Below are 25,647 nucleotides of genomic sequence, written 5' to 3'. Positions count from 1 at the left end.
GCCAGACACAGGCCGCCTGGAGGGGCCAAGCAACTGTGGCTGCCCACTTACAAGCCCCAAACGTCCAGGGCCCAAGAGACAACGGACAGTGAACGCTGGCAAGGGTGAGAGGGGACCCAGCACAGTCAGAATGGTTTAAAAAATGAGAGCCAAGTCGGAGAACTGAGTGCACAGTCCCCCAGGACTGTGCACCGGGATGAGGCCAGCCAGGGGGACGGCAACACCTGCACATACCAGATCCCTCCGACCCACACCTGGCCCCACCTGTGTCCACTCAGACACATCCCAGTGCCCCTGAAACTCAGCACACTGGGGAGAGGATGCGTGAGTCAGTACAGGTTTCCCAGAAATAACTGCACACGCTGCATTAATGAAACAAGAGTGGGCAATGTCTCCAAATATCAAACCGCCCCAGAGACACAGATGTCTACCAAGCCAGGAGATGTTGCCCTCCGCCCTCCACAGGGAAAGACGGGGACTGCACAGATGCACAGGTGACTCTGCAGCCCCGTGTGCAGGGGCCTGCCTGCAGGAAGTGCCAGGTACAGCACTGGGGTCTGGGGGGCTGCATAGGTGAGCACCATGGGTCCCACAGCCCCCTCCCTCGGTTCTGGCCCCCCGAGAGATGAAGATTTGGCCCTCACCTAGCCCCATGTGAATGCTGTCACAGTTTTAGTCACAGTCACTCAAATCTAAAAACCCAAAAGTCCTTCCACACTGGACTTGCAAATACACTGTGGCATGTGGACACCAAATGAGTGATGCCCAGAGGGACACTGGACCCCAAGTGGCCAGGCTGAGGAGCTGGACGTGGAGACGCCTCCACGTGGCTCCCCACAGAACCCGTATCTTCCAGAGCCTGGAGCGCGCACACTCTTCCCTGAAAACCTGAGACATGTGGATCAGACGCCCTCAGGTCAAGAAAAGAGCTGAACTTGAGGGGGGGAGATGTCCCCCACTGGGAGGCCCCAGATCCTGTAGCCAGGACCCTTATGCCTCTCCAGGGAGGATCACTGAGACCCCACAACGGGACTGTGCCCCCCAAAACATTCTAGAACTATCTGCTGGGGAAAGGGGCTCAGTGGTGTAGTGGGGGGAGGCTGTAGCCCCCAGAAGCTCACAGCTTGCATGTGCCAGCTGTCCCCTGTGATATTGGCTGAACCAGCCGCCCTGGGCTGCTGGACCCTGCAACCCAGTGCCTGGGTCTGACAGCCTTGCTGTCCTCTCTGGGCCCTGGGGGCCTCTCTGTTTGTCCCGGGCTGTCAAAGCCACTCTTGTCTCCTGCTCACTGGCCTGCTGGGGGGGACATGTGAATGCCAGGCCTACGGCCAGCCTGTGACCTACCACTGAGGCACACAGCCCTCTGCGGGTGACCACCGCACCAGGCACCACCAGCACGAGTCACGGGGGGGGGGGGCTGGGGGGCCCCCCATCAGAGGCCACATTCAGATGGGGCTGGATGCCTGCTCTGCTGCACCAGGAGCCCCACAGTGCTGCTGAGGAGAGGGAGCCCCAGTCTCGGCCCCCAAGCTCACAGAGCTGTCCCCAGGGGACCCAGCACTTCTGCCCACAGCAGTCCCCAGTGAGTCTAGGAACACAATGCCTGTCACTCCAGGGCTCTCTGGACACAGTGAGCCTGTTCTGTAGAGCCCTGGGACTGCGGGTCTCCCCAGAGCTGGGGCTCCCCTGCCCCGGCCTCTCAGTCGGAGCCCTGCTCCAAAGCCAGCCCAGCGGGATGTGGCCTCTGCTCACACCCAGCGCTCCAGTCGCCTGCCTGTGTGTCCCAGGCTGACGGGGGGCCTGGCAGGGGCTGCAGGAACCACGCTGGGGCCAATACTGAGCTCAGAGGCCTGCACCTCCAGGGCCCACCCTCCAGCTCTGGGCTTATGCAAAGCCCCCAGCCCCTTCCAAGGCACCTTTATGAGAGGATCCCTCTCTACAGGGATGGGTGATCAGAGATAATTTTGGGGTTCAGAGAAGGCGGCTGGCTCTCCTGGGCTCCCTGGCTCTGTGACAGTTTGGATCCCCAAGGGACCTCTGAGGAGGGGTTCACCAGCCAGATGCCACTACCGGGAGAGAGCGGGCTGTGGTAAGGGCAGAGCTGCCCCTGCACTTGGAGGGTCAGAGCAAGAAGGCTGGTCACGCAGGCATGAAGCTCCACGACACCGCCCCTGGCCCTGGGCTGGGCGTGGACCCTACCTGGGGCTTCTTCAGGGCCGGGGTGGACAGGATTGGAAGCTGCCCACACTTCTGCTAGACTGTGGAGCCGCCCAAGCACTGGCCCAGGGCTCCCCCATGCCCACTGACTGCCCCTGCCTCCCCCAGGACCCAGCCCCAAGATCCATACCAAGATGAGGCTGAGGCTGAGGCTGGATCAGAGCTCTCCAGGGTCTCCAGGTGACCACAACAGCCAGACCACTTAGGAAACCCCTCAGGCTCAGCTGACCAGCGAGACCATCCACCAGCCAAGAGGTCAGGCCATGACCCTGCTGAGGTCCCACTAGGACCCCCAGGCCACTGGGCCGGGGCTGTACTAGGGCTGCTCAAGTTCCAGAGATCTGACCGCGAGCCATCACCAACCTGCCTCCAGGGGTCGCCTGGGTCCAAAATGTTGTTACCTCCCTCTGAAGAGGAAATAAGCCATCCTTAAAGTGCCTCCTGGTTCCTGTGCCTGGTGCCTTCGAGGTTCTCACCAGGCCTGGGCACAGGGGCCCGCTCCGCCAGGAGGCCTGGGGCTGCTGCCTCCATCACGCCAACCCGTGACCTCGGGGGCCTGACAATTCTGGGTGTCTGGGGAAGGTCATTCCTTACATGGCCTGCATGCACTGTCCAGCTGGTTTACAAGGTAAGGTGGACACTGTCACCAGAATTGCCCCATTCCCTCCTCTTTGACTCACCAGGGCACAGGACCACCAGCCCCCAGACCCTTAGCCAAATATGCTGCACACGACTTTTCCAGTGCCCCCCGCCCCACAGTACTGTGGTGCCTCCCCTCAGGAAGAAGCCACGGTCTCGGCACTGCCACAGGTGGCCACTAGGGGGCTGCTCAGCAATGGGAAGGGAGGCCACGCTCCGCTCCTGGAACCAAGATCCTGGGTCTTGCCCCATGCCCTGTGCTCACCCTCCCTTGGGACATGTGGCTGTGTCAGCCCTGCCTGCTCCCAGGCCCAGTAAGCAGAGCCTGAGGAAGGGGGCGCCCCAGGGTGGGTGCAGAGGTGAGCAGGGCTGGGTGTCTCCTGGCTTTCCGGGATGTGCGGGCATACCGAGGGCACCCAGCATCTGCCCCTCCTGCAACACACCTGGCTGGGGCTCTCCTGGGCCTGGGCCTGCTTCTGGGACCTGTGCCCAGCTGTCTGCAGACTTCGGACGATGTCCTTTAGGTCCAACTGGCCACGGCCTAGGGTCGGCATCAGGCAGCTACCTATACGAGCGGCAGCCAGCAAGCCCTTGGGGCCCGACCCTGCTCTCTACAGTGGGCACTGGCCCTACAGAGGGCAAACTGGCCATCACACAGCCCCCACGTGGGTGTTGGTGGGAAGTGGTGAGCCCTGACTGCAGGCCACACTCCCAGTCAACAAGTCTGGCCCTCGGCCTCCCCACCTGGCAGCACGGTGTTCAAGGCAGGTGCCAGCAGACCCTGTGGCTCCCACGCACCCTGCCCAGGCACACACAGACCTGCGGTCCATGCCCCAGGGCCCATGGACCCCACCCTGGGCCTGCCTGAGGTCTCCATTAACCATTTAGAGTCAGGCCGGCCGAGCTCTGTGCAGGAGGGTGTCTAGGTTAACAGTAGTCTTCAATAAAGCCTGGCGGAGAGCTGAGAGAAACTTGTTTAAAATTTAACACATAGTAACATCAAAACAAACAAGCGCTGCCATGGCGACAGGGACCCAAACAAAGGCTGCAGATACCCCAGCTGGCGCCACGCCCGCGGAGCCATGGCAACCTGCCCTGAAAACAGAAATAGTGAACTTTTTCTCTCCCAAGCCCTGTCAGTCAGCAACTTCCTGGCGGTACCTAAGTGCTTCCTCGGGGTCCCCAAGCCCTGGAGGGCTGTGGACACCACTTCCAAGTGCCGGGCACACACAGCCTGTCAGCACCCCATGATTTCCGGGAAAACCCTGGCCATCCCCTGACCCCACTTCTCCAGCCTTTCTGCAAGACCCCAACACTCTGTCCCAGGTCATTCTTCCCCCTGACCTTGCTGACCCCCAAAACCCTGCCAGGCCAGTCTCCCTCTCCCCAAGGACAGGGAGAGAGTTCAGGTCTCTCGTCCTGCACCCTGGGAGGGGAGGGGACCTGCCTGATATAGGGACAGGGACCTACTTGGTAGGCCCAGGTCACAGGGACCCAGCAGAATCCAGGCTGCACGTGGGAAGGATAGTCCCAGGGTGGGGAGCACCCTGAGGGAGACCCTATGATCCTCAGGCAGATAGGGAGCCAGAGCCCTGGGCCTAGCCAGGCTCTTGTCCTGGCCACCTGTCTGCTGAACCAGCTATGGAGGCACACAGTGTGCCCACGGGCCCTGCGCACTGACCGCCCAGCCACCTGGGGCCATGTCGGGACCTCGGCACTATCTGGGCTTGGGCTGCATCTGGCCGTATCCCCAGACCTTGACCTCCAGGGCAGGGGCACCCTGAGTTCCCTGGGCAGCCTGGGGTCTATGCAGCGTGGGACACGCCTTGGAGTAGGGCCCAGCCTCAGTCTGAAGTGGCCCCAGGGGCAGGAAGGCCGCATGTCCCTTCACACGGGGTGGCCATGCCCAGCCTCTGGAGCACAAGCACCCGGGCCACCCCCTGGGAGGCGGCCACGCTCCATGCCCGTGTGTGGGCACACGGGCAGCAACCGGGAGGCAGTTTCCCACAGAAGGACTGGATGCGCCCCTGGAAAGGCCACTTCTTCCCACCTCTCACCTAGCCACCTAGAAGCTGTCCCCTGAGCACACCTCCGGCCTCCTTGCTCCTGGGTCTGCTCCCGACTACCCTGGACACACTGGGCTCACTGAAGACACCAGAGAGCCCAGAGGGCACACTGAGTGGAGCACCATGGGCCGGCTGGCCTCCCCCGAGGGGCTCTCGCACATCCACAGTCCATGCCGGAGCAGGCTGCAGGGCCTGGGGGAGCGGACGGGGGCTTCAAAAGACAGCTGCCAGCGGAGGAGCACTGGGGACAGGGGCCTCGCCGTGCTCAGGAGCCAGCCCTGCCCGGCCTGGCTGGGCTCTCCAGCCACAGCAAGCCCCACAGGAGGCAGCTGCCCCTCTTCACAGCTGACCCAGTCCCCTCCCTGGGCTGGCATCACGGCACAGCCACTTAGCCAAGCAAGAGCTCTGGGCACAGGATGAGGGCAGTGCCTGTGCCAGAGGCCCTAGCCCCAGATCATCTGGGCACAGTCCAGGTCAGGGCCCTTGCCCACAGCTAGCCCACCTGCCAGAGCAGACTTGGTGACCAGGACCTGCCTATCCCTGCCTGGGACCGTCCACTCAAACCCAACTGGCAAGTCCAGTTGCTACAAGGAGGCTGCAGGTGGCCTCCAGGGAACAGACAGACCCAAGCCCATGACCAGCCCCAGGAAACACAGGAGCCCAAGAGCCAGGGGAGTCTCCCCAGCTGAGGCTCGTGGGGGGCCTGTCCCCTAGCCTTGCTGAGATCCGAGGGAGCCAGGGGGCAGCAAGCACCGAGCACCCAGATCGGCCTCAAAGGAGCTGCAGCTGTGGGCAGCTGGGGGGCCTGGGGGCTGAAACTGGCTGCACCGGGACAAGCATGCCTCTGGGTCCTTCCGAGCTGTCCCCAAGACCCTGGCCTTCCTGGCTTGTCACACGGAAGAATCAGCTCCCACCTGTGGTCATACCTCCCAGGTTCTCATTGCCACCCCCTCTGGAGGTAGCAGTGGACAGCAGTGAGGCCCCAGCCAGTGCTGCCACAGCCACTTGGTGCACAGGACCGGTGCAGAAGCAAGAGTTGGGAGAAGAGGCTGGGCACAGTGGTGCACGCCTGTAATCCCAGCGGCTCAGGAGGCTGAGGCAGGAGGACCGCCAGATCAAAGCCAGCCTCAGCAAAAGTGAGGCACTCAGCAACTGAGTGAGACCCTGTCTGTACATAAAATGCAAAACAGGGCTGGGATGTGCCTCAGTGGTCAAGTGCCCCTGAATTCCATCTCTGGCACCCCCCCCCCCCAAAAAAAAAAAGAGTTGGGAGAAGCACAGGGGCTGCTGTCCAGGATGCACAGGGGGTCCCAGTGAGGCCCTTCCCAAGCAGGGCTGGGTGCCTCTGGGGCTGGTACCGTCAGAGGGTAGGCCTGGGCCTGGAGGCAGTGAGTGGGTCTGTGGCCAGAGCAGAAGTCGGGGTCTGGGAAGCTGGGGCTAGACCCGAGGCTCCTTGGTGGATGGCAGGGCAGAATGACCACAAGCCCAGGAGCTGCCACAGCCTCCTCACATCCTGGCCCCAGACCCCCAGACCCCAGGAGGAAACAAGCCTGAGCTGCCATGGAGGAGGGTGGGCAGGAACCCAGCCTCGATTCCCAGCAGAGAGACCTGCTCATCAGGCTGCCCTGTCCCTCTGGTCTCCACGAGGAGGCTGGTGCTTTACCAGCTTCTCCTTCTGGGTCAGATTGTCCTGTGCAGCCCCCTGGAGCTGGGGGAGACTGGAAGGAGGCCAGTCCACTGTATGGGTTTGGAGACCCATTTGAGTGGGTTTCATGGCCCCTCTGGCATGACGGAGCACTGCCCCCAGACCACCACAATGGGCTGTAGACCCCGGAAGCTCATCCAGATTCACGCTGGCTCAGAGGTGCCCCTCCTCTACAGAGACCCCAGAATCCCAGGAACACAGGGAAAGGCCAGGTTGGCACTGGGGCTGGCGGAGCTAACTGCCATGGAGCCCCTTTCTGGGGGCCTTGGCCTTGGGCCATACAATCCCCCGTTGGCCTTTTCCCGTCCAACCCTAGCCTGGTGCTGCAGCAGAGTCCCCGTGTCCCCGGGCCCAGAGCAGGGTGGCAAATGTGACCAGCTCCATCTTTTCTCACAGAGGCATGAGCCAAGGACCCACCCAGCCAGGCCTCCTAGTCGCGGACGCCCAAGGAGCCACCAGCGGGACCACATGCACCCTGCCCTGCCCGCGGCTCCTCCGAGCGGAGGCAGGAAACAGCAGCATAGCCACTGAGCACTGGGCGTGTGAAGCCCTGGGCATCCACCCAGAGCTGGAGGGCAGTCCCAGCAAGCAGCACCCACGGAGACCCACAGGGCCACCCAGCAGGACCCCGGCGTCTGACCGACAACCCTGCCTCAGTCACCAAGGCGGGCAGGAGGGAAGGCAGCCAAGTGGGAGGTGGGAGGAGGACCCTCGGCTGGACACAGACTACCTGAAGCAGACGCGCTGGTCCAGGCTGGAGCTGTGCAGGGCAGGAGGGTGGCCAGGGCCTGCCGCTCTCCCCGGGGGTGGCAGTGGGGAGGCGGCAGCCAGCCGTCGTCCAGGTGCCTCAGAGATGCCCAAGGAAAGGGGAAGGGGCAAGGCGCCTCGACACACTTCCCAGCGTCCTGAAAGGCTGCGCACCAGACGCACACGCCCACACAGGCGTACGCACGTGGAGCACACGGAACACGCAGCACGGTGCGCACGCGGAGCGCGGAGCACACGGAGCGCGGAGCACACGGAGCGCGGAGCACACGGAGCGCGGAGCACACGGAGCGCGGAGCACACGGAGCGCGGAGCACACGGAGCGCGGAGCACACGGAGCGCAGACGGTGCGCATGCGCTGTCTGCACAGCCGGCCGGCTGCTCTCTGACCACCAGCTCAACTTCCAGGCCAAGTCACAGAAGGCGGCACCACGGCTTCCGGCTGTGGGCTGCTGTCACCCCTTGAGGACAGGGCTGGCTGGCCTGAGCCCCATCTGAGTTGTCCTCACTCAATGTGCAGCAGCTGTTTGTGACCCGGAGCAGAGTTCACCCCGCTCCAGGGCCAGATGCCCCAGAGGCCACTCCTAGCCCCCACAGTAGGACGGGTGGGGCCCCGGGTGGTGGGTCAGGAGCCGCGCTCTGGAGGCTGGGCAGCTGGGCTCCCTCTCGGTCCCGGTGCACTTACTTGATCTTACTGAAGACGATGTCCACATCTGTGATGGTCACGTTCTTCCCGTCAATCACGTGACAGTCCTTGCACAGCTTGGACCAGTTCTTGCCGTGCATCTCCTTCCCAGTGGCCCGGGTGTCCCCATGGACCGCGAACCGCCGGAAGGCCTCCTCCAGCGCACTGAGCTCTGGGGCAGCGGCCGCCCCCTCGCTGGCGCCCTCTGATTCCAGTGACAGCCTCTTGGTCGCCTTGTCCCTGGCAGGGTCCCCTGGGGACTTGGGGGGTGTCCTGTTGGCTGCTTTGGCAGGCTTGGCCTTGCTATCAGCCATGTTGCTGGGGAGGAAGGAGAGAAGAAGGTCACTTTGCCTCTCACAGGTGCCGGGCCACAGGACGGAGACTCCAGCATGTGTGGCAACAGCTGGAGGGGCCAGCCTCCTGGGGCCAGGACCTTCCAGCACCCACTGCCCAGGAAGATGGCAGCCTGGCTCCAGGACCCGTGCACGCCACCTGTGAGGCCCCACTGCAGTTTCCGTCCCAGCACCCCAGCCTCGGTGCCCTGCCGCCTCCCTGGGCCACATTGCTGTGCTGCTGCAGGGACTGCGGGGCCCATGAGAGGACACTATGCTCAGGGTGGCCCAGGCCAGTCATGCTACTGCATCCCACGCTCAAGGTCAAACCTTCTGACCAGGCCGGAGGGGGCTTTGCCAGGGGAGCGGCCCCGGCGGACATTCAAAAAAGGCCTGCCTAGGTGCCCAGAGCCTACCGCTGCCCCCCAGGCCTGGGGCAGGGGACTCATGTGCGGGGGTTGGTGGATAGCGGCTGCCCTGAACCTTGTGGATGCTGATCTCCAAGGCAGGCAATGACATCGACAGAGCGGTGCCACCTCCCAGCAGGGCTTGGGGGTGCAGGGCCGGGTGGAGCCCCCACTGTGGAGACTGTTGGTCCCTTGGGTGGCACCTGGTCAGTTCCAGCCCTGAGGAGCAGTGCCACAGGCTGACAGCCCTACAGAGTGTGATCCTCCACACCAGCACGCAGTGTCTAGGGGAAGTTCACAGGCCCTTCCAGGCAGGAGCACCCTGAGCCAGCGTGGCCAAGGCTTGGCCATATCTCTTGGCCCCGGGATGGGGCAGGGTGCAGCTCCTACCAGCTCAAGGTGCACCATTCCCCAACACAGAGCCACCCCAGTGAGGCTCAGCGGCCGGGCTGCAGACTGGCAAGGGCGGGTCCCCCAGCCTGCTCCTCCGGAGAACAACATGGCCATGCTGGGTGGAGATGCTCCCTGGAGGCACCAGGTCATTGCAAAATGGAGGACTTCCGGGGGCCGGAGCAGGGGTGGATGAGGAGACATGGTCATTTGGAAGCTTTGCTAGAACTTGACCTGAAGTCTGAAGCCCAGGGGTCCCCACATTCCTCCAGGGTTCGCCCTACGGCCCGTGACCATGCATTTGAGGTGGTCATCTGAGCCTCAACCACCCAGCCTTCAAGTCTGTCCCACATGAGGAGGACAAACAGGCTCCTCACATGGCTCCTCCCACTGGGACAGACAGGTGTGAGGTGAGAGCATCAGGCAGTAAGTTAAAGCCCGTCAGAGGGTGGGCGCTGGGTTTCACCTGGATGGAAGAGGAAGCACAGCAGATGCAGGCCCCTGTGGACAGCACTGCACCAGGACAGTCCAGGGCTGGACCCACCAGACAGGCTCTGGCCACTCTCCATCCAGGTTCCTCCTGCAGTAGAACCACAAGATGGCGAGCAGATGGCAGCTGAGGTTGGGTTCCAAATAGGAAAGAGCAGGGAGACACAGGGATCTGGGCCAGGCTCTTGTGGGCAGCCCTGGGCACCTGGCCTTGCCCACTCTACAAAAGACTTCCCACTGAGGACTCCCACCCACGCTGCACGCAGGATAGAGAGCCACGGGTGTTGCAGACAGCTGGGCTTGGGAATCTGGCCATGCTACACGGAGGAGGAGTGGTCACAGGGAGCCTGGCTTCCACGAGGGACAGGGTGTCGGCACAGGCTTCAGGGCCCAAGTAGGGGTCGGCAAAGTCCAGGGTTGATAGAGGACAGGAGCCATTGGGGAGTGGAAAGCTGCCTCTTGAACCTCAGCCCTGGGAGCCTGGGCCTGACAGAGTGGCTGACGTCAGAGTAGTGCCTGCAGGGTGGACCGTCCCACCTGAGGTTCTCAGAAGGCTTGGGACAGGAGCAGACAGCGTGCAGACGGACGTCAAGCCCGTGACCGTGACCGGGCTCTGCCAGGTGTGCATCTGGTAGTATTACCCGGAACACATAGAAACCTGATAAAACATTGTTTTGCTGTTTAAACAAGAATAGAGACCCTAAGTGTGGCTGTGTGAAGACCCCCCAAGTCTCTCCGTTCTGGCATGCAGAGGTGCCCTCTCCAGCCCGAGCCTGAGGCCACAGCCTTCCCCTGCACCCCTGCCCACTGGCCCCCTATGCTGCTGGACCCAGGTGGCATCCTCCCTGCCTTTTCTGATGTGTGTCCTGCATCCAGGTGCATGTCCTGCACCTCAGGTGTGTGTCCTGCACCCAGGTGCATGTCCTGAAACTCAGGTGTGTGTCCTGAACCCAGGTGTGTGTCCTGCACCCAGGTGTGTGTCCTGTACCCAGGTGTGTGTGTCCGGAACCTCAGGTGTGTGTCCTGCACCTCAGGTGTGTGTCCTCCACCCAGGTGTGTGTCCTGTACCCAGGTGTGTGTCCAGAACCTCAGGTGTATGTCCTGCACCCAGGTACATGTCCTGAAACTCAGGTGTGTGTCCTATACCCAGGTGTGTGTCCTGCACCCAGGTGTGTGTCCTGTACCCATGTGTGTGTGTCCGGAACCTCAGGTGTGTGTCCTGCACCTCAGGTGTGTGTCCTCCACCCAGGTGTGTGTCCTGTACCCAGGTGTGTGTCCAGAACCTCAGGTGTGTGTCCTGAACCCAGGTGTGTGTCCAGCAACTCAGGTGTGTGTCCTGAGCCTCAGCTGTGTGTCCTGAGCCTCAGCTGCGTGTCCGACCTCAGGTGTATGTTCTGCACCCAGGTGTGTGTCCTGAACCTCAGGTGTGTGTCCGCACCTCAGGTGTGTGTCCTGCATCTCAGGTGTGTGTCCTGAACCTCAGGTGTGTTTCCTGCACCTAGGTGTGTGTCCTGAACCTCAGGTGTGTTTCCTGCACCCAGGTGTGTGTCCTGTACCCAGGTGTGTGTCCAGAACCTCAGGTGTGTGTCCTGAACCCAGGTGTGTGTCCAGCAACTCAGGTGTGTGTCCTGCATCTCAGGTGTGTGTCCTGAGCCTCAGCTGTGTGTCCGACCTCAGGTGTATGTTCTGCACCCAGGTGTGTGTCCTGAACATCAGGTGTGTGTCCGCACCTCAGGTGTGTGTCCTGCATCCAGGTGTGTGTCCTGAACCTCAGGTGTGTTTCCTGCACCTAGGTGTGTGTCCTGAACTCAGGTGCGTGTCCAGCACCTCAGGTGTGTGTTCTGCACCCAGGTGTGTGCCCTGAACCTCAGGTGTGTGTCCGCACCTCAGGTGTGTGTCCTGCACCTCAGGTGTGTGTCCTGAACCTCAAGGGTATGTCCTGCACCCAGGTGTGTGTCCTGAACCTCAGGTGTGTGTCCACACCTCAGGTGCATGTCCTGCACCCAGGTGTGTGTCCTGAACCTTGAGGGTATGTCCTGTACCCAGGTGTGTGTCCTGAACCTCGAGGGTATGTCCTGCACCCAGGTGTGTGTCCTGAACCTCAAGGGTATGTCCTGCACCCAGGTGTGTGTCCTGAACCTTGAGGGTATGTCCTGTACCCAGGTGTGTGTCCTGAACCTTGAGGGTATGTCCTGCACCCAGGTGTGTGTCCTGAACCTCAGGGTATGTCCTGCACCCAGGTGTGTGTCCTGAACCTCAGGTGTGTGTCCACACCTCAGGTGCATGTCCTGCACCCAGGTGTGTGTCCTGAACCTTGAGGGTATGTCCTGTACCCAGGTGTGTGTCCTGAACCTTGAGGGTATGTCCTGCACCCAGGTGTGTGTCCTGAACCTCAGGGTATGTCCTGCACCCAGGTGTGTGTCCTGAACCTCAGGTGTGTGTCCGCACCTCAGGTGCGTGTCCTGCACCCAGGTGTGTGTCCTGAACCTCGAGGGTATGTCCTGCACCCAGGTGTGTGTCCTGTACTCCAAGTATGTTCTGTACCCCTAGGTGTGCACCCTGTACTCCTCTCCTACCGGTCTGCAACTCCAGGCAGGAGGGACGTACACGAACTTTCCCCAGCATGTGTTCCCTGCCCTTCTCCGACTGAGCTCATTCCCAAATGCCTCTTTCTGTGCCAGCCCCCAAACCATGCCCTCAGGACCAGAGAAGAGCAGGTGAGCAACACGAGATGATGGCCCAGGCCAGGGCGGTGTGGAGGCTGATCACATCCAACTTCCGCACCGGCCTCTCTTGGGAGTCAAGAGGATGGGAGCTGGTAATGCATCTATGGGTGTGGGGCCAGACTATGTTACCAGATTTGCATCTGCAGAGGAGGGCAGGGGAGGCCAGATGACAGATGGAATTACAACCTCGCAGTGGGAGGAGACCCAGGGGCAGCTGCCAGGCTGACCGCTCTTCCTGCAGGGCCCAGGGACCCTCCTGCACCCAGGCAGGCTTTCTTTCACCCCCCACCCCCACAGACCCCATGCCAACCTCCAAGGGCTGTCCATGCTCCCAAACAAGCCCAGAGTGCATCATCCAGGCCCCCTTTTTCAGAAGTAAAACACTGAAGCAAAACTATTAAAAAATCATCCTGAAACAAAAACCAAAAAAAGTGATAAGAGAACACCCACAACTGGGGGAGAGTAACCAGGTGTCCTAAGTGCAGACCCCTGTCAAAGAGAGAGGTGATGGAAGTGTCAGAGAGCTGTGTGGATATACAGCAGGTGTGAGGAGGACAGGTGTCAGTAACCAAGACCAGGTGCCTGGATCTAGAGCAGGAGTGGTGAGGAGGACAGGTGTCAGGGAGTATGACCAGGTCCCTGGATCTAGAGCAGGAGTGGTGAGGAGGACAGGTGTCAGTGAGTATGGCCAGGTGTGTGGATCTAGAGCAGGAGTGGTGAGGAGGGCAGGTGTCAGTGAGTATGGCCAGGTGTGTGGATCTAGAGCAGGAGTGGTGAGGAGGGCAGGTGTCAGGGAGTATGACCAGGTGTGTGGATCTAGAGCAGGAGTGGTGAGGAGGGCAGGTGACAGTGAGTATGACCAGGTGCCTGGATCTAGAGCAGGAGTGGTGAGGAGGACAGGTGTCAGTGAGTAGGACCAGGTGCCTGGATCTAGAGCAGGAGTGGTGAGGAGGGCAGGTGTCAGTGAGTATGACCAGTTTCCTGGATCTAGAGCAGGAGTGGTGAGGAGGGCAGGTGTCAGGGAGTAGGACCAGGTGCCTGGATCTAGAGCAGGAGTGGTGAGGAGGGCAGGTGTCAGTGAGTATGACCAGGTATCTGGATCTAGAGCAGGTGTGTGAGGAGGACAGGTGTCAGTGAGTATGACCAGGTGCCTGGATCTAGAGCAGGAGTGGTGAGGAGGGCAGGTGTCAGTGAGTATGACCAGTTTCCTGGATCTAGAGCAGGAGTGGTGAGGAGGGCAGGTGTCAGGGAGTAGGACCAGGTGCCTGGATCTAGAGCAGGAGTGGTGAGGAGGGCAGGTGTCAATGAGTATGACCAGGTATCTGGATCTAGAGCAGGTGTGTGAGGAGGACAGGTGTCAGTGAGTATGACCAGGTGCCTGGATCTAGAGCAGGAGTGGTGAGGAGGGCAGGTGTCAGTGAGTATGACCAGGTGCCTGGATCTAGAGCAGGAGTGCTGAGGAGGGAAGGTGTCAGTGAGTATGACCAGGTCCCTGGATCTAGAGCAGGTGTGTGAGGAGGACAGGTGTCAGTGAGTAGGACCAGGTCCCTGGATCTAGAGCAGGACTGGTGAGGAGGGCAGGTGACAGTGAGTATGACCAGGTCCCTGGATCTAGAGCAGGAGTGGTGAGGAGGGCAGGTGTCAGGGAGTATGACCAGGTCCCTGGATCTAGAGCAGGTGTGAGGAGGGCAGGTGTCAGTGAGTATGACCAGGTGTGTGGATCTAGAGCAGGAGTGGTGAGGAGGGCAGGTGTCAGTGAGTATGACCAGGTGTGTGGATCTAGAGCAGGAGTGGTGAGGAGGGAAGGTGACAGTGAGTATGACCAGATACCTGGATCTAGAGCAGGAGTGGTGAGGAGGGCAGGTGTCAGTGAGTATTGCCAGGTCCCTGGATCTAGAGCAGGAGTGTGAGGAGGGCAGGTGTCAGGGAGTATGACCAGGTCCCTGGATCTAGAGCAGGAGTGGTGAGGAGGGCAGGTGTCAGTGAGTATGACCAGGTATCTGGATCTAGAGCAGGTGTGTGAGGAGGACAGGTGTCAGTGAGTATGACCAGGTGCCTGGATCTAGAGCAGGAGTGGTGAGGAGGGCAGGTGTCAGTGAGTATGACCAGGTCCCTGGATCTAGAGCAGGAGTGGTGAGGAGGGCAGGTGTCAGTGAGTATGACCAGGTGTGTGGATCTAGAGCAGGTGTGTGAGGAGGACAGGTGTCAGTGAGTAGGACCAGGTCCCTGGATCTAGAGCAGGACTGGTGAGGAGGGCAGGTGACAGTGAGTATGACCAGGTCCCTGGATCTAGAGCAGGAGTGGTGAGGAGGGCAGGTGTCAGGGAGTATGACCAGGTCCCTGGATCTAGAGCAGGAGTGTGAGGAGGGCAGGTGTCAGTGAGTATGACCAGGTGTGTGGATCTAGAGCAGGAGTGGTGAGGAGGGCAGGTGTCAGTGAGTATGACCAGGTGTGTGGATCTAGAGCAGGAGTGGTGAGGAGGGCAGGTGACAGTGAGTATGACCAGGTGCCTGGATCTAGAGCAGGAGTGGTGAGGAGGGCAGGTGTCAGTGAGTATTGCCAGGTCCCTGGATCTAGAGCAGGAGTGTGAGGAGGGCAGGTGTCAGGGAGTATGACCAGGTCCCTGGATCTAGAGCAGGTGTGTGAGGAGGGCAGGTGTCAGGGAGTATGACCAGGTCCCTGGATCTAGAGCAGGTGTGTGAGGAGGGCAGGTGTCAGGGAGTATGACCAGGTCCCTGGATCTAGAGCAGGAGTGGTGAGGAGGGCAGGTGTCAGCGAGTATGGCCAGGTGTGTGGATCTAGAGCAGGAGTGGTGAGGAGGGCAGGTGTCAGTGAGTATGACCAGGTGTGTGGATCTAGAGCAGGAGTGGTGAGGAGGACAGGTGTCAGTGAGTAGGACCAGGTGCCTGGATCTAGAGCAGGAGTGGTGAGGAGGGCAGGTGTCAGTGAGTATGACCAGGTATCTGGATCTAGAGCAGGAGTGTGAGGAGGGCAGGTGTCAGGGAGTATGACCAGGTCCCTGGATCTAGAGCAGGTGTGTGAGGAGGGCAGGTGTCAGGGAGTATGACCAGGTGCCTGGATCTAGAGCAGGAGTGGTGAGGAGGGCAGGTGTCAGCGAGTATGGCCAGGTGTGTGGATCTAGAGCAGGAGTGGTGAGGAGGGCAGGTGTCAGGGAGTATGACCAGGTGCCTGGATCTAGAGCAGGAGTGGTGAGGAGGGCAGGTGTCAGCGAGTATGGCCAGGTGTGTGGATCTAGAGCAGGAGAGGTGAGGAGGGCAGGTGACAGTGAGTATGACCAGGTCTCTGGATCTAGAGCAGGAGTGGTGAGGAGGGAAGGTGACAGTGAGTATGACCAGGTGCCTGGATCTAGAGCAGGAGTGGTGAGGAGGGCAGGTGTCAGTGAGTAGGACCAGGTCCCTGGATCTAGAGCAGGAGTGGTGAGGAGGGCTGGTGACAGTGAGTATGACCAGGTCCCTGGATCTAGAGCAGGAGTGGTGAGGAGGGCAGGTGTTAGGGAGTATGACCAGGTGTGTGGATCTAGAGCAGGAGTGTGAGGAGGGCAGGTGTCAGGGAGTATGACCAGGTGCCTGGATCTAGAGCAGGAGAGGTGATGAGGATAGGTGTCAGTGAGTATGGCCAGGTGCCTGGAAGTACACCAGGAGTGGTGCCGTGGGACGGCACCGTGACTGTGGCCAGACGTGTGTTTCTAGGAGCATAATTGGTGAGGTGGGCTGGTGTTATCCAGGTAGGCATTTGCCTAGTAGTGGGCCTAATGACGGGTGCCTCAGACCTCTGATATTTCAGTTTCCCCAGGGTCCCACTGGGCTCTACCTGGCACGATTCAGCACCTTCAGTGAGCATTTTGTGTCTGCGCTGACTGACGTCAGGCCCCTGCTGGGGCTCCTGGGGCCAGCTCTTTTTCTGTGCTGAATGCAGAGCTATGAGTGCATGCAGGAAAGCTGTCTGCTGCCGACCCTGAGGGTGGAAAGGCCTTCAGGGCGGGTGGGATCAGGAGGGAGCCTCTGGAGCACCCCTGGCAGGTGCAAGCCACTCCAGCTCTGCCCAGCTCTGGTCAGGTGGTCCTGGACCCCAAGCAGATACCCAGGTGCAGCAGGGGTGATGCCCTGTGGCTAGAACCCTCTATAGCTGTTTAGGCATGGCACCCTCCACCACGGCTGGCAGCCATGTGGCCCACTCTGCGCCCACTGGGCCTGGGTGGAGACACCTTGCGCCCAGCTGTGCAGCTGCTTCTCATGGCCAGTCCCAGTGCCCAGGTGAAACACTCCTAAGGCCTGAAAGCGTGGCTCCCGCTCCGAATCTGGAAGCCCTGGCCCTAGGAGCCAGCCACAGGATGTCACTGGGCTGGAAGGTGCAGACAGGAAGGAGGAAGGGGGAGGGATGAGGGAGGAAGAGTAAGAGGGGGAGAATGGGGAAGGAGGGGGAAGAGGAGGGTGGAGGAGAAAGAGGGAGGAAGGAGGACAGGAAGGGGGAGGGGGAGGATGAAAGAGGAAGGGATGAAGGGGGGATGGAAAAGGAAAGGGAAGAGGAAGGGGATGGAATTGAAGGGGAAGAGGAGGAGGATGGAGGAGGGGAGGAGGGGAGGATGGAGGAGAAATGGGGAGGATGGAGTGGAGGGGGAGGAGGGGGAGGATGGAGGAGAAAGGGGCAGGAGGTGGAGGATGGAAGAGAAAGGGGGAGGAGGGGAGGAGGTGGAGGATGGAAGAGAAAGGGGGAGGAGGGGGAGAACGGAGGAGAAAGGGGGAGGAGGTGGAGGATGGAGGAGAAAGGGGCAGGAGGTGGAGGATGGAAGAGAAAGGGGGAGGAGGGGGAGGATGGAGGAGAAAGGGGGAGGAGGGGGAGGATGGAGGAGGAAGGGGAAGAGGGGGAAGATGGAAGAGGAATGGGGTGGAGGGGGAAGAGGATGAAAGGTGGAGGAGGAGGGATAGAGGCAAGGGGAGGCCTCCGGGTTCTGGACAGCAGCATGCCGGTCAGGGATGGGCCACTGTTGAATGTTCTTGGGCTCCATTCCGGATGCTGGGAGGGGTGGGTGTGAAGGAGACAGATCCCAGATGCATGCGACAGTGCTGCAGACCCCCAAGAGACCCACTGGCTGAGCACAGGACCCACACCCTGACCACCAGCCAGCTGGTCCAGGTTTGAAAGCTCTCTCAGCTAAGGTGGGCTCAGAGACAGCAGGCTGGAATGACCACGGTAGCCTGAACCCCAGAGAAAAGTCACCTCAGGGGGCAAGAGAAGCAGCCGGCCCACTGAAGCTCACCTCCGTCATTCTCCCCAGAGCCTGGGTCCCCAGAACCCACAGGAGGTGACCCACATCCAATGTCAGGGTGAGGCTTGGCTGTATGGGGTCCAGAAATGTCCCATCATTTGTCACTGCCTGGAGGGAGGGCTTACCCAGGGACAAAGGCGGTCCAGAGCCTGGTCACGCCTTGAGACTGAGCTCACCCCCGCCCCACAGCTCTTTATTCCAAGTCCACTTGGGCACAACATGGCCCTTGGGTGATGGTTTATTGTAATCATGACAGCCCCCGCGCCCCGCTCTCCCAGACACTCCATGTGAGTGGCCACTCATCTCTGCAGAGACCACTGACCCAGGCAGGGAGAGCCCTGCAGGCTGCACAAACTGGGCATTTTCTGAATGTGTGTGTCCCTCGAAGCACACAGCACGGAGTCCCAGAAGCCCATGTCCACCAGGCAACCGTTCTGACCCTCAGCACCTGTGACCTGGGGCCATGGGGTGACCAGGGTGGCCCATGAACACAGTCTGGGCCACTGGTTCAAATAGGTTTCTGGGATTGGACCCCAGGACTGGGCTGCTGCCCTTCAGACCAACCTGACAACTGACACCAAGCCCGGTGCTGCCCACTGTTCCCAGCTCAGATGTGACCCCAAGGCAGAGGGAGGGAAGGCTGGGGTCCGTAGGCCTTCCCAGGTTCATGCACTTCCTACCGCCTGGACCTGGCAGCTGCTGCTGGGATGGAGCTGACCACATGCCCATCCCACTGGCCAACAGTGTCCACAATGAGGTGTCTGCATGGCCCTGCACACCTGAGCCCTGCTGGAGCTGGCACAGCCCCTCGGGGACATCTGCCCACTTTGGGGATTGGTGCACCACAAAGTCCAGAGAGCACGAGTGGCATCCCAAAGACCACAGGGCCTGTCCCTCCCGGGGGTGCCCCAGCCAGGTACTGTCCTGGAAGCACAGAGCAACTGCAGGCAGACACCCAGCTGTCGCTGCCTCCACCCTGGGCATCCAGCCTCAGGACACTGAGAAGGAAGATTCTGTTCTTCCTAAGTAACCGTTCCTGGGACCAAGAGGGAGCCACAGAAACCAAGTAAGGCTGGAGCGGCAGCCACAGCCAGGCGCCAAGACCCAGGAGCTGGAGGGGCAGGAAGGAGCCTCCTGGGACCTCCAGAGAAGGGTCAGCCGCCACACTGATAGGCTGGGCTGCTGGCCTTCAGGACCGGGGAGAGTGGGCTTCTGACAGGTCAAGCCACACAGCTTCCACCACTTTGTTGTGCAGCCTCTAGATTCTGAGGCCAGAAGAGGCAGTGGCCCCCGCAGAGGTACAGAGAAGGCAAAGGCCCAGAGGCCGGCCAGTTGGAGATCCTCTCAAGAGGCAGGGTGACTGGGACACTCCCATGTGACACCTGTCTTCTGACACCCACCTGGCCTCCAGGTGCTGAGTCAGGGGCAGAGAAAGATGGCGTCCAGGCAACTGAGGAGGACCGTGAGGGAAGACCCTCCAAGCCTAACCGACATTCACATGCCAGACGGGACACCTCTCAGACCCAGAGGCCTTGGGAAGACACTGTCTGACGGCCATCAAGCTGCTGTGAGCCTTGTGAAATGCCCTCTCATATTTCTTTCCCAAAGCATCTTGCATCTGGACCTGAAGACCCTAAGTGATGGCCTACAGCTGAGCTGCTGCAAGTCCTGCCCAGGGAGGGGGATGTGGACCCACACAGCTTAACTCCCTCCAAGCACTGAGAGGAGCACAGCTGCTGTGTCTAGTGAGCCACCTTCCTGTGGGCTTAAGTCTAGGGCTGCTGGTCACAGAGCTGCACCCTCCTGGGGACCCCCGAGGATTGACCAAAGCCATTCCCAGGAACTGGGGCTCCCTCCCTAAGGAGAGCTGCTGATCTGGGGTGCCCTGGGTGGGGGCTGCAGTGGGTAGAGGATGCCCTGGGTGGGCAGTGTCCTGGGTCACGGATGGGATCGCCATGGGTGAGAGATGCCCTGGGTGGGTTGACAGGGATTTGGGGGTGCTCTGGGTGGGGATGCCCTGGGCGAGGATCCCCTAGGTCATGGCTGGGGTTGCTATGGGTGGGAAGTGTCCTGGGTGGGGGGTGAAATGGGTGGGGGATGACTGGGGGATGTCCTGGGTGGGGGACACTCAGGGCATGGCCTCACCTCTCACCAGGCTCCCGCCTCCCTGGGTCATGGATGGGTTGCCATGGATGGAAGAGACCCTGGATGGGAGATGCCCTGGGTGGGGGTGACATGGGTGGGATTACCATGGATGGGGGATGCTGTGGTTGGGAGATGCCCTGGGTGGGGGGATGCCCTGGGTCATGACTTGGGTTGCCATGGATGAGTGATGCCTTGGGTGAGGTGACCTGTGTGGGAGTGACATGGGTGGGGATGACCTGGGTGGGGGTGACATGGGTGGGAGATGCCTGGGTGGGGGTGACATGGGTAGGGGATGATGGGGGCATGCCCTGGGTGGGGGTGCCCTGGGTGGGAGGTGCCCTGGGTGGGGGATGATGGGGGCATGCCCTGGGTGAGGGATGCCCTGGGTGGGGGGTGCCCTGGGTGGGGGATGAGGGGGAGATGCCCTGGGTGAGGGATGCCCTGGGTGGGGGTGCCCTGGGTGGGGGATGAGGGGGAGATGCCCTGGGTGAGGGATGCCCTGGGTGGGGGGTGCCCTGGGTGGTGGTGACATGGGTGGGGGATGATGGGGGGATGCCCTGGGTGAGGGATGCCCTGGGTGGGGGGTGCCCTGGGTGGGGGATGAGGGGGAGATGCCTTGGGTGAGGGATGCCCTGGGTGGGGGGTGCCCTGGGTGGGGGATGAGGGGGAGATGCCTTGGGTGAGGGATGCCCTGGGTGAGGGATGCCCTGGGTGGGAGGTGCCCTGGGTGGGGGATGATGGGGGATGCCCTGGGTGGGGGGTGCCCTGGGTGGGGGATGAGGGGGGATGCCCTGGGTGGGGGTTGCCCTGGGTCATGGATGGGTTGCCATGGATGGAGAGGCCCTGAGTGAGGTGCCCTGGGTGGGGGATGAGGGGGGATGCTGTGGTTTGGCACTTCGCACTTAGGAGGCTTCTCTCCCCAGGAGAGGCTGAGCACCAGGGAGCGTAAATGGCGGCAGGTCGGGGCTAGGGACGGCTGTGAGTCCCAGATGGGGCTGGGCAGTCCACCCCTTCCTTCCCTCTTCCTTCTGCTTAAGCAAGGGGTTGGATGGTATGCACTTTCCACCTGCTGGAGGGTGGTGGCCGGGTGGGCACAGCCATGGCGCCTGAGCTGGGCTGGAGGCCTCTGCAGTGCTGGACAGCTATAAATAGGCCTTGTGGAGCGGCGGCCTCCCCAGAAAGCTCTAGATCTGAGCCTGTGCTGGGCTGGGGAGGAGCTGGGAGGTGATGGGCGGTTTGAATCTTCTTGATGGAATTCTACTGTGATCTGCACACTTTCCAGGGAGCACTCTACTCTGGGTAATAGTTGGAGCAGCCATTACTGCAGCATCAGAGTGAGGAAGCTGGGAGAAGGGGACCAGGAGGTGAGTATGAAGGCCAGGGCATGGCCTCGCGTCTGCACCAGGCTCCCGCCACCTCCTTCCCTTCTGCCAACACAGACAGCAGCGCTCAGCCTACCACCTAGCAGTGCCTTTGTGGAGGCGGATCTCTGTGGAAATAACGCCCTACAGACCCTTCTCTGTTAGGGACGCTCACACCCTAACACAGCGGGCGCCCTGCAGCAACCGAGGGGGGCAGGGCCCCTCCCCTCGCCAAGTGCTTCCAGGATCATGTGATGGGAGAGGGGCTGGCTGGAGCCCACAGCTGCGACACGCGTCTGTGAACCCAGTTCCAGGCTGGGCCAGTGCTGTCTGCGCCACCAAGACACCCCCCCACACACAGTGGTCCCGGTGCTGTGGGCTCACGTCACCATGGGGGCCGGGGTAGTCCGGAGGCAGAAGGGGCGTGTGAGAGCGACGCGGGTTCATCAGCACCCCAGGAACACGCGCACAAAGGACCGATCCCTAGGGTCCATGACAGCTGGTCTGCTCCTCCCGAAAGACGCCTGAGCGTCGGGGACAGCAGCTTCAGAACAACCGGCCACAAAGGGGCGCGACGCGTCCCCCTCGCCTCCTTTCAAGGTCCTCATTTACATAACCGAAACCGCAGAATCAAGAGCTCCGTCCTCCCCCAAAGGCAGGGCAGAAGCTGGGGCCGTGAAGGCGGCGTCCTAGCAGCCCTCGGCGTCCTAGCAGCCCTCGCCCTCCTGCTGGCCGCGACACGGGTGCGCAGCCTGTGGACAGCGGAGGGCCCGCCGCGTTGGGATCTGCGGAGCTGCTGGCGCTGTCACCTGCAGGGAGGGGACGCTGGCGCCGGGCCTCCGCACCTCCGCGCGCGAGACTGTGACCTCGTTTCACACCTCTGTGCCCGAATTTGCCACGGTTCCTTGGCGGCGGCGGCGGCGGCGGCGGTCGGGGATCTGCCGTGGGCGGGCACTGCTCCTGCCGCCGCGCGGGGGGCCTGGAGCGAAGGGCCGCCGTGCGCCCTCGGTCCACCGCGGTGAGCTGACTCAAAGGCAGACCACAACGCGTGCTGGGGACCAGTCGCGGACCTGTCCTTGGAGTCGCCGCCCCGCTCGCCCCCCGGAGGAGAAACACGCAGCTCCTACGGCTGCAGCCCGCCAGGACCCCGCCCGGGGGAGGGTCGCAGGTGGCGCGCACGCGGCCATCGGGGAAATCGCAGATCCTCTGTCGCGCGGACCCGCCGGACCCGCGCTCCAGGCCTTGCACAGCGCCCACTATGCTCTGGCTTACCTCGGAGATGCAGCCACTGCAGCGCGGCGCCTCCGCGACTCGCCCTGCGCCTGAAGCCCGAGCGCAGCGCCACCGCCACCGCCCCGGCCCCTCCCCGCCGGCTCCGCCCCGGCCCCGCCCCCCGGTCCCGGCCCCGCGCGCACCGCGGCCCCGCCCGGCCCGAGCGCGGCTCACCGAGCAGTGAGGTCGCGATGCCTTACAAGGCCTCCCGCGCAGGCCCCGCCGGCCACCGGCGCCCGCTCGGCGTAGGGCGCGGCTGTCCGCGGAGCGTGGGAACCCGGCGGAGGCCGGGCGGGGGCGCACCTGGCCTTCCGGCTAGAGCGCGCGGCTAGTCCGGGTGGGCGCCGAAGGGGAGAGGCACTGGCAGCGGCTGCGCCCGATGCCTGCAGGCTTTGGGCTCTGCTGAGACACAAGCGGCCTCTGGTTACCTGTGTGAGAGCTTGGTCCTGAGACCTCTGCTCACTCCTTTCTGAGGACACCTGCCTGGGGTCTCCACCCTCGGGATCATGGGTGGGGTGGGGCGAGGAGCGCACAGCCCTTAGAAGGTCGCCGGGCAGAAGATTCTGGGCTGCGGGAGTACGTAAGTGCCTTAGTTCTAGGGTCCCCTTGGTCCTTAAGGCCACAGGACACTTCCAGCTTTACTACTGTGGCTCTGGTGGACCTGACTGAGTACCCCCGACCCCAGCCATGTTCAATCTGCTGACTGCGGTCCCCCATCTCATGTAGGCTTTGTCCCTTTCTCCTGGCACCAGGACCCTCCCTCCCCCTCTGACCCTTTCCTGGTTAGAACAGCCCCCCGCCCCTTCCAGGCTGCACCCTTCTCCTGGCTGCAGGACCCCACCCACCCAAGACATACATCCAGGCTCTGTCCAGTTACACAAGCACTGGCCCACCCAGCTTCCGTCTCCCTCTCAGATTCCAGCCACCCTGGGAGCACCCAGGAGGAAGTTGAGATCTGACATACCAGCCCATTCATGGGTGAGGGTCTGAGGCTTCAGGAGCCAGGAAGAGCCAGGCTCTTGGGGGCATCTTGTCCCCATCTCACGCTGCTTCCTCTCTGACCCTCTGGTTTCTTCTGCTCAAAGTGGGCCAAAGGTTCACTGCTAAGCTGGGGAAAGGTGGAGCCAGGCCCAGGCCCTCTCTGGCCCTCTCTGAGACTTGGAGCTCTTTCTATTGGGTGGAGGCCTGGTGAGCAACAATGTCAATCATGGTCTTCCTACTGGTATATCAGCAAAAACAGACACTTACCTCAAACACAGGTGCTTCCAAAAGCTTTCCCATACTCCCGACAAAGGCACTGACTTCTCCAAGGAAACTGCAGAGGCGGCAGCAGACTCAGGCAGCAGCTTTCAGGGACCCTTGGGAAGGAGGGCAAGTGTGCGGGTCAGCTGCAGGAGCAGCGTGTCCAGGGTGTTGAGGGAGCCTCCAGGTGAGGCTGTGGGCCTGGCTTCCCATCAGGCGCCCACAGTCCCTGAAGACATGGTGGTTGTGAATAAAACTGCTTTGGGTGTGTGACTTTATGGCAGGCAGCCTTAGACGTGCTGATACGGTCACCTCCCGGTTTGGGAATGGGAGGGTCCTGCAATCCAGCCTGGCCTCCTGACCAGCACACCCTGGGTAGGATGGTCTGGAGCCTTGGCACTTGGTGCCATTGCAGGACCTGGATGACCTCTGCCCCCTCCAGTTGTTCAAGACTGGCCATCAGTGGAGATGTGTGCCAGGTGCCCTGTGAAGGGGCTGCACTAACAAGTCCTTCCACATGGGTGGCTGGGACCTCATTGACTCTCCAGCTCTGGGGCCAGAAATGCCACAGTGTGGCGGACGAGCCCTGTACCCTGTGAGGCTCCAGGGAATCTCCCTGCCCCTTCCTGCTGTGTCACCTGACCTCTACCTCTGTCCTCATGGCCCAGGCGTCTGTCTCCTCCGTGTCATAGCCCACTTGGGAGGCCTTGATGCCCATGGGGTATTCCTGGGAGCCTCTGGCTCCCCCGGTGTGCCCTGTGGCCCCTGTGGGGTTCTCGGGATGTCTGGGCTGCTCCTGGAGGCTGTCCTGCCCACCTGGACGGCAGTCGCCCGTAGCCAGGGCCCTGGAGCTTCTTCATGCAGCCTGCTCACGGGCAGCTCTTGGCTCTCCAGGTTACAAGTGACCTGGACAGTCATGTCCACAGGGTTTGCAGGCACAGCAGCAGCTCAGAAAGCCCACAGCAGACCCTTCACCAGACCCACTCCAGAGAGATGGAAAGACAGAGGCAGAGTCGGACAGAGTCGGACAGACTCAGAGACAGACTGCGTGAGGGACACGGAGCAGAGTGGAGCTGGCTTGGCCTGGCCGCCTGCTGCTTGGACACTCCCTGGAGCTCAGTGGAGACAAGCGGCTTGTGTCAGGGCAGGGCCCCGCTCTCCTGCCCAGCAACACAGGGCTGGCCGAGTTGTCACACGGTCCTCACAGCCAGGTGTGGTGGGCCTGCTGGGGGCTTCCTAGGGAGCTGGGGGTGCAGCGAACCCTGAGAGGGAGACCGAGCGTGGCATCCAGGGTCCTTCCTGTCCTGTGTGAGGCACTTCCTGCTGCAGTGGGTGGGGAAGCCTCTCTGCTTGCCAAGCCTGTGCCCCCAGGGTCCTGCGGACTGTCAGGGAGCTGACTGTGGGCACAGCTGTGGGGCAGAAGCCCAGAACGGGGGCCTCCAGGGTCCAAGGGGTTCTGCCCAGCTGGGGGCCTCAAGCCCCTCCCATCCTGCTCTGTGCACCCCCCCTGGCTGCCTGGGTCTGCCCCTCTGACCGGCTCTGTGCACCCCCCCTGGCTGCCTGGGTCTGCCCCTCTGACCGGCTCTGTGCAGCCCACCACTCTGTGGCCGCCTGGGTCTGCCCCTCTGACCGGCTCTGTGCAGCCCACTACTCTCTGTGGCCGCCTGGGTAGGGTTTCATTCAGTGTCCTGGCCCACAGGGTATAGTCTGGGGCCACACCTGGCATGGGGATTCTGGGATGTCACCCTCAGCACTCCTCTGTTTCCATCAGGAACAGCAGCCACACCCCCAAAATCAAGTGCAGACTGCCCCTCAGACCCTCTCTCAGCCCCTCTCTCAGCCTTGCTTGCGCCCCAGGACCTTGATACTGGCTGCCTCACAGCCTGGGCAGCCTGTACACAGAATGGGCTTCATCTCCA

General features: G+C 61.8%; 1 protein-coding gene across 3 annotated transcripts in view; it reads right to left on the bottom strand.

Moving 5' to 3' along the window:
• Positions 1–23,559, bottom strand: part of Tppp (tubulin polymerization promoting protein) — a 29,187-nt gene extending 5,628 nt beyond the window's left edge. The window contains exons 1-2 of one of the 3 annotated variants that reach the window (XM_046430331.1): positions 23,451–23,559; positions 8,078–8,395 (exon numbers count right to left, since the gene is read on the bottom strand). In XM_046430331.1, the coding sequence (XP_046286287.1) occupies positions 8,078–8,395; positions 23,451–23,458 (326 nt within the window). In that variant the 5' untranslated portion in view covers positions 23,459–23,559. Of the gene's footprint in view, positions 1–8,077; positions 8,396–22,486; positions 22,574–22,660; positions 22,681–23,450 lie in introns of those variants that run through there. The other 2 variants (XM_058574503.1, XM_046430332.2) reach the window with 2 other exon arrangements.
• Positions 23,560–25,647: the final 2,088 nt, after the last annotated feature.

The sequence above is a fragment of the Marmota monax genome, unplaced genomic scaffold, assembly GCF_021218885.2.
Source record: "Marmota monax isolate L192 unplaced genomic scaffold, Marmota_monax_Labrador192_F-V1.1 WCK01_AAM20220418_F8-fsc00082, whole genome shotgun sequence".
Taxonomy (NCBI): Eukaryota; Metazoa; Chordata; class Mammalia; order Rodentia; family Sciuridae; genus Marmota; species Marmota monax.
This window is presented reverse-complemented; position numbering and strand designations above follow the sequence as displayed.